General features: G+C 33.3%; 1 protein-coding gene across 10 annotated transcripts in view; it reads left to right on the top strand.

Moving 5' to 3' along the window:
- ATRNL1 (attractin like 1) overlaps positions 1-13226 on the top strand; it is a 715591-nt gene that overhangs the window by 314416 nt on the left and 387949 nt on the right. For all 10 annotated transcript variants that reach the window (XR_014253040.1, XR_014253041.1, XR_014253042.1 and 7 more), the window contains one exon: positions 1765-1843. Coding sequence is in view for 7 of the 10 variants with exons in the window: in XM_082423366.1 (XP_082279492.1) it covers positions 1765-1843 (79 nt within the window). In the remaining 3 variants the exon portion in view is untranslated. The remainder of the gene's footprint in view (positions 1-1764; positions 1844-13226) is intronic.

The following is a 13226-nucleotide window of genomic DNA, read 5'->3' as shown; positions in this document are numbered from 1 at the left end:
TAGAAAGTCATGATGCGGAAGTACCCACTAAAATATTGCATAGTATATAAACATTAATTATTAATATTAACATTTTTATTAGTATACAAATTAGATACCAAATTATAAGACGTTAAATAAGACTAGGTTATGAAGAAATTGACATGGAAGTGGCTACGTGGACCACTTGCTCAACAAATTAGAGGAAGCTACAGGGTTAATAAAATAGGGTTATTGTTTTTTATTTTTTAGGAGATGTGGGACTTGAGCACTTCTGAAAATTTAAATTTAGATGAAATAGAATGAGTTTATAAGTACTAGAGGGAAAGATAATTATGTAAAAAGCAGAAAGGTACCTCAGTGGTTGATACTGGGGCATATGGAAAACAACTGTTATGACATAGTGTGCAAGCTCAGAGTTCAGAGTTCCCAACAGATGGGAAGGAAAGAGTCTGAGGCTTACGTGGCTCGTTTTGAATTTTGGCTCTACCACTTCAACTCCCTGTGTGGCTATAAGCAATTTACTTTGAACTTCTCTGAGCATTGGATTCTTCTTTTCTAAAATAAGAATAATATATCCTATCTGGAAATGTTCTTATAAAACTAAACCCAGTCATCAGTGTGATGTATCTAGCACAGTATCTGGAATGTGTTCAGCACTCAGTGGATGGGTGCTAGAATTATCAATGTCATTGTCAGCATCATTGAAAGATATTCTAAGATTTCTTTAAGTGAGGCAAGGAGAAAAAATATATTAAGGATTTGACAAGAGTAGAAAGTGTCAACATTTACACTGCTTATGAGTGAATCAATTGATGAGTACAAGGATTATCGGTTAAGGGTGAAGACCAGGTTTTTGGTAGTGGTCAGTGACCAGTGAATTCATAGTGGCACTGTTCTGCTCATTTCTGGGTCTTTTCATAGCATAATCTTTGACCACAGAGCAAAGGAAGGGAAAAGAAACAGTAATGCATGATTGGGATTGGTTAACCAGATTCACATAAATCTGTTATTTTGAGATTTGTCAGTCTCAAGTTACTGCTAAAAAAGTATCCTCTGTTACATAGTCTATCGCATATGGTACCTGATACATATTGACCACATGTATATACGTTGTAATTGAATTATCTCTTAATTTAAACATTAGCATATACAAGGGAGTCTCAGCTTCTGTAGACCTGACATTTTGGACAGAATAATTCTTTGTCATTGGGGCCAGTCCTGTGCATTGCAGGATGTTTAACAGCGTCGCTGGCTACACTCACTAGATGCAAGTTGCACTTCTCTCCCAGTGTGATAATCAGACACGTATCTAGACATAGTCAAGTGTCCCAGTGGGGGGATGGGGGGGAGGGCTAAATCACCTTCAGTTGAGAACTACAGGAATATTCTCAGATATAAGATAGTTGCTAATAAAGGTAAAATGAATAAATGTGTGATATTTAAATTTATGAAATTGCCAGATTTTACGACTCAATAGCAATTCTAAAAAAATTTATTGCTGTATAAAACTAACAGAATTATAAAGTTACATTCCTTCTGATGGAGAAAATCTGAAAGATAGACTATAATATATATTAAAGAATATAAATAATTTTTCTACCTGTGTACTTTGCTTTTACTTGAGAATGTTTTACAGACTTCTAATTTGTCTGTTTTGCTTGAATATTTGCCAAGGCAAAGTGATTATTTCTATATATTTTTAAATCCTCTACATATTCTTTTATCATTTCATGACACATTGCAAGTGTTTTAAGCAAAAATTATTTGTGTTTTATTTTCTAGTTGTTTTTTATCCTTATTACTGGTGGCCGCTGTGGTGTGGAAGATCAAGCAAACATGTTGGGCTTCTCGACGGAGAGAGGTAACAGTAATATTACTTAATCTTTTGTTTAAAGATTCAAGCAAACATATGGATCTGTAGTCCTTAATTGACATCCTCCTTTCAAACAGAGATTTTCAAATCAGTTTCATTTATTAAGATTGAGCAAGTCAGGCTTCCCTGGTGTCGCAGTGGTTGAGAATCTGCCTGCCAATGCAGGGGACACGGGTTCGAGCCCTGGTCTGGGAAGATCCCACATGCCACAGAGCGGCTAGGCCCGTGAGCCACGACTAACTGAGCCTGCGCGTCTGGAGCCTGTGCTCCGCAACAAGAGAGGCCGCGATAGTGAGAGGCCCGCGCACCGCGATGAAGAGTGGCCCCCTCTCGCTGCAGCTAGGGAAAGCCCTCGCACGACCCAAAACAGCTAAAAATAAATAAATAAATAAATTTAAAAAAAAAAAAAGATTGAGCAAGTCAATCTAGTATTTTTTAAGCTTTAGATCAAAATTTGCCACTGTCATTTTAAATCAGTATCTGTAGAAGCATTGGTTAGTTGCAGAGTTTTTTTAAAATAGTGTTAGAATTTATAGTGGATACCAGTATTAATTTTGTTGATTAAATAACCTGCAATCTCTTTAATTTAGGTAGTTATACTATAAAAACATTATTTTTATAACTTACAATTTAAAAGAATATTCTGAGCAATAAATATTAATTTTTTGTTTGTATCGTGTAGAATTCTTTTTTTTGGTAATCAGATCTTTTTCATGGGTATCTGATAATCCAAGTTTGTTTGAATTATACCTCAATTTGATACATATCTATATCAGAATTAATCATGTGTGTCCCTTATAATCTTAAAATTGATAAAAACAGTAATACTCTTACAGAACAACTGTTGATGTAAATATATTATACAAATATAGTTTCCTAACTTTGTATGTATTAGTTAATTGAAAGGAACAAAGAAATATAATAATATGAGGATTCTAAATGTGCAGTAGATTTATTGTTCTATACCTCATATAATGAAAAAGCGTTTCTGTTTTTATTAATATTATATTCTATTACATTTTATTTTTTATATATTTATTTATTTAGTTAGTTATTTTTGGCTGCATTGGGTTCGTTGCTGTGCACGGGCTCTCTCTAGTTGCAGCGAGCGGGGGCTACTCTTTGTTGTGGTGCGCGGGCTTCAGTAGTTGTGATGTGCGGGCTTCAGTAGTTGTGGCTCGCGGGCTCTAGAGTGCAGGCTCAGTAGTTGTGGCGCACGGGCTTAGTTGCTGTGCGACATGTGGGATCTTCCTGGACCAGGGCTCGAAGCCGTGTCCCCTGCATTGGCAGACGGACTCTTAACCACTGCGCAACCAGGGAAGTCCGTCTATTACTATTAATATTAGTATTATTAGCATTTTATTTGCTGTTGCATTTCCCAGTATAGTTTTATACGTTTAATTTTGTGAAACAATGTATAGCAGAGATATAATTACTTACCTTCTTGTTTTCCACAAAATAGATTATATTTAAAAACAATCCAGAATATTCCAAATTATAGAATTAGTAAATGACATGAGTTCTTCTTAATTATTCTCCTATTTTCAAACATCCAGTGCCTACCTATAATATATTTGCAAACTTGACACCACTCCCCTGCAAATAAATTACTTACCCTAATTCTCTCCACCTCTCTGATTTTCTATACATGGGCAGTGCAACATCAGTGAGAATTTACTTGGTATGGTCCTATGATAAAATGTAATCCAATTTAAAAGGAATTTTAAAAATATTAATATATAAATATTTTGCAAAAAGTGGAATTCTGTGTGGAGATAAACAATCTTCTACACATGCTAGACAATCTATTAAGGTAAAAGTATGGATTCAGGAAGGAAAAAACAAGTGGTAGTCAGGCAGTCTGAAAACTTTCCATAATGGAGTAGAGCAAGTGACTATTTATGCCTCGTATCATTAGAAAAGAAGTTAGGTTCAATCAGGGAGCCTGGGTTCTCACTTCATTATGACTAGCAATGTTTAAATATCTGATTTCTAAAGTTTATAAAATGTAACTGTATAAAGATAGAATTGTGAAAACATCGATGTATAACTCTGCCATTAGCTGGGTGGGTAAGCAGTCTAATTGAATTCAGTTTCCTCTAAAGAGAGGCGTCGTACTACATAACTTATTCTCAGATTGAGGTTCCTAGAGCTCTAGGAATGTTTATATGTAATGACTAAAGTTTAGAAACGATTAAATATTTGATAAAAATAATGGGAATTGTTCATTTAACTATGAAACTTTCACACTTTTCAAAATGACAAATTGCTTTTGGTTAATATATCACCTCAGTGTAGTATGTAGTTTATTGCATATTATCGGAAGCTCTGGCCAGCTGATATTACTTTAATTTTTAAAATACAAATATGAATTTATTTTTTGATTAGAAGTCAATATCTAAGTATGTGTTGCACATGTGAGAATGGAGGAAAATTAGGAAGGAAGGGAGAACTAGATTAGGGACCTCTGGGCCAGTTCTAATCTGTGGTTCTAAATGTTACTATGTCCTCTTGATAATCCTCAATTTAATGTCCTTCTTTCCACGTCTTCCAGGTAATGAATCTTTGTTAAAGAATATAACAATATTTGCGTTTAATTTGCTACCTCTACCAAAATACAAAATCTGTCCTGTTGAGAGGTCATGTCATGTTACAATATCATAGTTAAAAAATATTATGGGGGATTTTATCATTTTTAACTTTATTAAATCTTTTAAATACAAATTTCTAATGTCTTAGAAACCATTCATATGTTGATGCCCAAAGTAAAGATGATATTATTTTGATGACTACCAGACATCTATTTAGCTAATAATTTTTATATTATTAAAAGATTGTCATTTTGGTTTTAGAGACCCAATGACTTTTAACTACACAGTTGTAGCTAATATGATAATCCCATTTATAGACTTTATGTAAATGGAGTAAAAATGTGTTTTTATCTCTCTTTATTCAGTTTTAACTATTAGATTAACACTAATATTCCCCAAAGGAAAATACCTCAATATTTTTTCTTTATATGGAGATGATACTTTCTCCAAAGCATTAAGACATCAATTATTGTAAACCTCAGAGGACCCCTATGAGTAGTAGAGTGACAGTTTATCTTTAATAGTAAATGAAGGTTATTTAAAGGATTCTTCCTTCTTGGTATTTCTGTAATTTTGTTATAGGAATTGTATTACTTGCTTTTCTAAATATAAGGACTGTTTTAAAATGAAAATAATCTTTAGACATTTTAAAAATATATTGTGTTAATTAAACCAGACATATTGCTTTTTTGTTTTTAACTATTCGAAGGTTTGGGTCTCATAAACACACACGTACATTTTTTGTGTTATAATTTTAATATCAGAAGCCCATTAATAATGTTATGCCTTTGAATAATACCCCTTGAATTCAGGGGCTCTTAAAAACACAAAAGTGAAACTATAAAGGACCTTAATTTTAATGTTACCTCTTCATATGGGAGCCCGAAACTCATTTCTGTAATAACCCTATTAAAAATATGAAAGTTTTGTGTGCATGTGTGTGGAGGGAATGCTGTGCTAATTAATGGAAACAATAAGTGGACATTGATTGGTGGAAATATTATAAAATACAAGAAGGATGAGTTTATTTTTATAGCTTATGCTTGTTACAGAGGTCTTGAAAACCTTGAGATTCAATGGCACCTTGAATTTTAGATAAATACTCATTATATTACAAAAACATTTGTTAGGGCCAGGTATATGTTAAAAGGAGACTTTTTAAATAGCATTGTCATACTTAATAATTTTCATGTTTAAACTAAACTATGAGTTTTTAATAGGTATTAAAGGCACAAACCCATAAAAATTTTATAGTTACTCCTTGCAATAAAGGTATTAATCTTATATTTGACTAACATAAGTGGAAATATCATGTATATCTTAATAGTTATAAGAAGTTAATTTTTTCAGTTAACAACATTTATTCCCATATATTTTGGGTGGTTTAACTGTAGTATGCCTCCATTAAAATCTAACTGGAAAATCTATAGAATAATAGATCCCATAAGCAAAGGTAAGGTTATATTAATCAACTTCATATTACTAGTGGGTTTGTGTATTTGAATGATTACATTTCCTGTACCAGGAACTTTTATTTCTTTTATTCTCTTTACAGTTCTTTAAAGAATAAAAAATATATTAATATAGATCGTTACCACATTATTTGCTTATACTTCATAGTATAGTATGCATCTCTAATGCTTAAAAATCAATAAGAACAATATTGTCTGGGATAAGTCAATGTCCAATGAGTAACTGATCTTGTGTTCATGATGCTCTATTTTCCTGCACATTTCACAGTCACGCAGCATAAAACCTAAATTTGAATTTAACATAATCAACCTGAAATTTGAGTTAAAAATAATAAACTAAAACCCATAAATAGTAGCTCTGAGTGACAAACTACTTTTCTTAAGGCAAACACATTAACTCTTTCCTCTGTTTCATGGGCACAAAAAAACAAAAAAGAATTAGTATCATTAAGTTATACTTTACTCAGGATATGTCATGAGTCAACAATTTATGATAAAATCATCTCTGAGAGGCTAAATTTGTGGTAAATGGGTTCTCATCTAAATATTATTAATGTAATGCATCATTGTTTACAAAGTAAGTTACTGTACCTCTTTAGAAATACACCCAACTTATTTAGAGAGAGGAGAGTGGGCAGAGAGAAGAGAGTAATGAGAAAATGTTACTTTGGGTGGAAAAATTAAAATTAATTCATTTAGGTACTGTATGAAACTTCTTGTATAATTTCTTAGTAATTTAAGAATCTGTATTTTATTTTTAATGGTCAAACATTGCAATATCTAGATAAAGCTTTCCATAAAACATGTTGCTTTGTCAGAAAAGCAAGAAGTTTTAAAAATCATTATTAAATAATGAGCTCAAATAAATGTTTATCTTGGCAGTTAATGGCCTTAGTATCAACTTATTTTTGCTTAACATTTTCTGTAATATTATGACACAAATCAATCATTTGATGTACCACTTAGAAAGAAAAAACAGTGCCAATTAACTATGGCTGTCTTGCCACTAAGAATATTTGTCTTATACTATTCAAAGGACTCATACAGAATTACTTAGATATAGATTTTATTGTATATCAACATGTATATACATTGAAAGGAAAGTAAAAGCAAAATAAATTGGGTAAGGCATTACCAAAACTTGTTCACGTTCATAGTCCAGTTTTTCATAAATCACTTTGACTCAGGAAAAAAACGTTTTGTTTATTTCACATAGTATCATTGACTAGAGTAATCAAGTTTGTGTCTGTGCAGGCAATGACAACTATATCATAACTGCCATCTGGCCAGTAGTGATTGTACAATTTCATTGATTGTAAGACACATCAGACTTCAGAGATATTAAAATGTGAAAACAAAGTATGGCTTAGAATCTATAAAATATGGTAGGGCCTACTTTATAAGGTTTATAGTACTAAATGAGTTAATATGTGCTAAATACCCCACTGCCTGTTACTTACCAGACTTCAACAAACGTTAGCAGTTATTGTTTGTTGATACGTAAAATAAAGAATGATTAGCAATATATTATGCATTCATATTAGTAACAGCAACTCCTGTATATCTAGGATTCTTTTCCTCCTCCATATCCACTTTAACACAGTGGTTCTCAATCTAGCCAGTCCTTTAGAATCACCTGTAGATCTTAAAAAATATATTTATATATCCCTGAGTGCCACTCCACTACTCGACCCCCATCAGACCTATAAATCAGAATTTCTTTGAGACTCAGCTTGATGTATCTATTTTTAAGCCCACAATTGATTGTAATATGCACCATTAGCATTGAAACTCTGCTTTGACTTCTACTCTTAGAGAGATGGAAAACCATTGAAGGGTTTTCCACAGAGGAGTTAAGTGATTTGAGCTAAAATGATCTGCTTTTAAACTGATAATTCTGCTGCTGTGTTAAAACTAGATTACAGATAGACACCTGTAGACACAGGGAGACTAGTAAGTAGGTTATTACCATACCTGGTGAGAGATGATGATAGCTCAGATCAAGAGGTGGCAGTGGATATGGCAAGAAGTGATTGGATTATGAGTACGTATTGAAGATAATAACAGGATTAGATGGATAGGGTGGTGTGAGAAAGAAATAAACCAACCATAGAGCTCGCAGAAAATGAAGGAAATAATAGAGACTAGAGGAGAAATTAATGCAATAGAGAACAGAAAAACAGCATAGAAAATCAATGAACGTAAGCTGGTTCTTTGAAAGATCAACAAAATTCACAAAATAGCTCAACTGACCAAGAATAAAAGAGAGAAGATTCAAATCACTAAAATCTGGAATGAAAGAGGCAATATTATTACTGATCTTCTCGAGATAAAAAGGCTTCTAAGGGTACACTATGAACATCTGTAGGCCAACAAACTGGATAATTTAGGTGAAATGGAAAACTCCTGGAAAGGGATAAACTGTCAAAACTGATTCAAGAGGAAATATAAAATCTGAGTTAGACCGTAACAAGCAGAAAGATTGCATTAGTAATTTAAAAATTTCACACTAGATGGATCAATGTCCTGTCTGCAACAAGCACATGTAGCGCCCAGATCTTGCTTTCTAATACAATTTTCCAATGAAAGGAACCAGGGATTTTTGGAGAATTGGCCGATTCTCGGACTGGGACGGGAAATACACAAACTGAGCCTGGAGTTTCTTGTAGTGCCAGAATGTAAGGAATTGTTCAAATACACAAACACACATACACACACACACACACACACACAAACACTACAATGATGAGAGTATGTCAAAGGGATACTAGAGCCACCAGAGGCAGCTCCCATGATCAAAACAGGAACAATTTGAGCAGTAAAATAAAGTAATATTTTATGATAAGTGGGTATATAAAATAAGTATCAATGAACCCATACTGATATAAACAAGTTATTGAATAAATAAATAAATGGAGGAGAATTGATGTTCTCCCATGCAGAAGAATTCCAAATAATTTATGTAGGTAGTTTGCCCTTGAGTAGGTGGAGCATAGCTGCACACTCCTTAAGCGTGAGATAACATGGTGACTTCCTTGCAAAGCACACGGTATAGAATGGGGTAAAAAGAGTAAAACTGAGTCACTTTACAGTGGAGAAGTCTGGCAGACACACCCTTAGCCATGTGATCAATGTCAACATCAACAGAGATTAGTCATGGTGATAGTATGTATCTTTGATATGATGTGATAAGAATGGGACTTTATCTCTGCAGTCTTCCTCCCCAAAACCCATAACTCTAATCTAATTATGAGAAAAACATTAGCTCAGTCCTAGCTGAAGAACAATACCTGAATCTAAAAAATACTTCATCAGTGCTCATCAGAACTGTCAAGTTTTAGGAGACATGACTACTAAATGTAACGTAATATCCTAGAAAGGATCCTGGAACAGAATAAAAAATGGACTTTAGTTAATAATAATGTATCAATATTGGTTCACTAATTGTCACAAATATACCATACTAATGCAAAGTGATACTAATAGGAGAAACTGGGTATGGGACATACTGAAACTCTGAAATATCTTTGCAATTTTTCTATAAATCTAAAACTATTACAAAATGAAATTATTTTTAAGAATTTTCACAAAGAAAAGTCTAGGCTCAGATGGCTTGACTGGTGAATCCTACCAAACATTTAAAGAAGAATTAATCAGTCCTCACAAACTCTTCCAAAAAAATAGAAGAGGAAGGAACGCTTTCCAACTCTTTCTGTGAGGCCAGTATTATCCTGATACCAAATACAGACTTTGACATAAGCACAGACCAATATCCCTTATTAATACACACAAAAAAATCCTCAACAAAATACTAGCAAACTGAAACCAAAAACACATGAAAGAATTATACACTATGGCCAAGGAGGATTTATCTCATGAATGTAAGACTGGTTCAACATATGAAAATAAGTCAATACAATACACCATATCAATAGAATAAAGGACACTAATCACATGAGAATCGCAATAGATGGTAAAAAAAAAGCCAAACCCTTTCATTATAAAACACCCAACAAACTAAGAGTGAAAGCAAACTTAACCTGGTAAAGGGTGTCTACGAAAAACACATAGCTAGTTAACATCATATTTAAAGAATTCTTCCCTAAGGTCAGGAACAAATCAAGGATGTCCACTCTTAACGTTTCTGTTCAACATTGTACCCAGATGTTCAAGCCAGAGCAATTAGGCAAGGAAATGGGGTAACAGACATCCAGATTGGAAAGAAGTGAAACTATCTCTATTAGCAGATGACATGTTTTTTGTATAAAAATCCTCGGGAAACCACCAAAAGATTATTAGAACTAATAAATGATTTCATTAAACTTATAGAATATAAGATCAATATACAAAAATCAGTTCTATTTCTATACACAAACAATGAACAATCTGAAAATAGAATTAAGAAAACCATTTGATTTAAAATAACATCAATACGAATAAATTACTTAGGAACAAATTTAAGAAGATAAGTATGAAACTTATACTCTGAGAACTACAAAACATTGTTGAAAGAAATTAAAAAGATTTAAATGAATGGTAAGATATTCCTAGTTGGTAGATTGGAAGGCTTTATATTGTTAAGATGGCAATACTTCCCAACTGATACACAGATTCAGCATGATCCCTATCGAAACACCAACTGGCTTCTTAGTAAAAATTGACAAGAGAATCCTAAAATTCATGTAAAAATTCAGAGGACCCCGAATAGCTAAAACAATTTTGAAAAAGAGGACCAAAGCCGGAAGACTCACACTTCCTAAATTCAACTCACTGCAAAGCTACATTAATCAGTCTGGTGAGCTTACTGGCATAAGGATGGACGTATGATCAACAGAATAAAATTGAGAGTCCAGAAATAAACCCTTATATTTACAGTCAGTCGATTTTCTACAGGGGTTTTAAGACAATTAAATTGGGGAAAGATTAGTCTTTCCAACAAATGATGTTGGGCACCTGGATACCACATGCAAAAGAATGAAGTTGGACCGATACTTCACACCATCCACAAAATTGAGGGAACAATACACATAGATGTAAGAGCTAAAACTAAAAAATCCTTAGAAGAAAACACAGGAATAAATTTTCCTGACCTTGAAAAGTCCTCTTAGATATGACACCAAAACACAAGTGGCAAAAGAAAAAGTAGATAAGTTGGAATTCATCAAAATTAAAAACTTTTGTGCTTCAAATAAAACCATCACGAAAGTGAAAAGACAACCCAAAGAATGAGAGTAAATGTTTGTAAATCATTTATCTAAGTGACTTGTATCTAAATATATAAAGAACTCTTACAACTCAGTAAAATAACAAATGATTCAATTAAAAATAGCCAAAAGATTATGACTGGGCGTTTCTCCAAATGAGATATATAAATGGCCAATAAACATATGAAAAGATGCTCAGCAACATTAGCCACCAGGAAAATAGAAATAAAACCCACAGAATACCACTTCACACCCACTAGGATGGTTATGATCAGCAATAATATGTTATTATTCACCAATAATTATCACCATTAACTACCAATATTCATCAATAAGTATCACCAATTATCACTAATAATAAATGATGATAATAAATTGAGGATGTGGAGAAATTTAATGCCTCATACATTGTTGCTGGGTGTGTAAAATGGTGCAGCCACTTTGTAATACAGTCTGTCAATTTCTCAAAAGGTTCAAGTCTCCTTATGACCCAGCAATGTCACCCCTAGGTATATACCACAGAGAAATGACAACATAGATAAACAGAAAAACTTGTGCATAAATATTTTTAACAACATTATTCATAATAGCCATAAAGCAAAACATCCCAAATGTCCATCAGCAGATGAGTGAATAGTATGATATGTTTGTAAATGGAATGTTACACTGTATTAGAAAAGAATGAAGTCCTGATAGACGCTGTAACAATGGATGAACCTTGACAGCATTAGGCAAATCTATAGAGACAGAAAATTCGTGGTTGTCTTGGGCTGTGGGGTGCCTGGTGGGTGAGGAGTGAGGGGTGGCTGAATAGCAAGTGATTGCTAATAGGTACAGAGTTTCTTTTTGGGATATTGGAAATATTTAAACTTAGATTGTGTTGACTGTTGCACAGCTCTGTGAATATACTAAATACCATTTAATTTACACTTTAAATGGCTGAATTGTATTGTATATGAATATCTCAAAATAGCTGTTAAAAAATGAGAGAGAGAGAGGTTAGGAGGAGGAAGAGAGAACTTAAAGCATGAAGTGTAGATAACTCTTAAGAGGTTTTTTGCTTCAATGGGGCAGAGTGTATATACTTTACACTCCTGCCTTTTGTTGTAGAGGAATTTACTTTCAGTGCTTCAGTCTAAAACTAATCCTTCCACTTGTGCACTGGATGGTCCTCATTGAATCATGTAGATAAGGCAACCATATAGTTGATTGAACTTAAACAAAACAAGCACACACATTTAAACTGGTTATTTAATTTTGGTGTTTTGTAATGTAAATGGAATGTTCATTAATATAGTACAACAAAGCAAGTAAATTATATCTTATTCTTGAAGTCTAACATAGATGCTTCTCATTCACAGTCATTTATGTGGGTCGATATAAAAAGGAAACAGAATTAAAAATCTATTTTTTGTTTTATTTACACCTGCTAGATGACTAGGGACTAGTATGTTCTCTCTTACATCTAAAATACCTGATTAGTAAAAGAAGAATTTTGTCTTATCAGAAGTTGCATTGCTTTTGCTGAAATAATATGTTTTTTAAAGTAAAAGATATTATTTCAAGGTATATGATCTTTTGTATTGCATAAATTATTGTGGAATGATGGAAATAGAATTTCTCAGGATTGTATTCAGATCCAGGATTTGGCACATTAAAAGTTGAGTGTATGGGTGATAGTATTACCAGCATTCCATATTAACATCGTTCATATTTTGTAAATTGTTGTTTAAAATAAAAGAATTGTCACATTTAAGAATATGCCATAATTTTCACATCTGTATTTGAGGGTCCCTCTGCCTACCTCCTACCTCCTTCCTACAGTGTCCTCCCCACCCCACGACTGCACACTTTTTTGCTAGCTGTATGCTATTAATACTTGCACATTTATATATAATTTTTATTTTTATAAATTTATTTATTTATTTATTTTTGGCTGCGTTGGGTCTTCATTGCTGCGTGAGGGCTTTCTCTAGTTGCGGCGAGCGGGGGCTATTCTTTGTTGCAGTGCGTGGGCTTCTCATTGTGGTGGCTTCTCTTGTTGCGGAGCGCGGGCTCTAGGCGCGCAGGCTTCAGTAGTTGCGGCACACGGAGTCTAGAGCAC

Source organism: Balaenoptera physalus (genome assembly GCF_965194825.1).
Source record: "Balaenoptera physalus genome assembly, chromosome: 14".
In the NCBI taxonomy this organism is placed as follows: domain Eukaryota; kingdom Metazoa; phylum Chordata; class Mammalia; order Artiodactyla; family Balaenopteridae; genus Balaenoptera; species Balaenoptera physalus.
The sequence above is the reverse complement of the archived record's forward strand: the minus strand, read 5'-3'. Positions and strand labels throughout refer to the sequence as shown.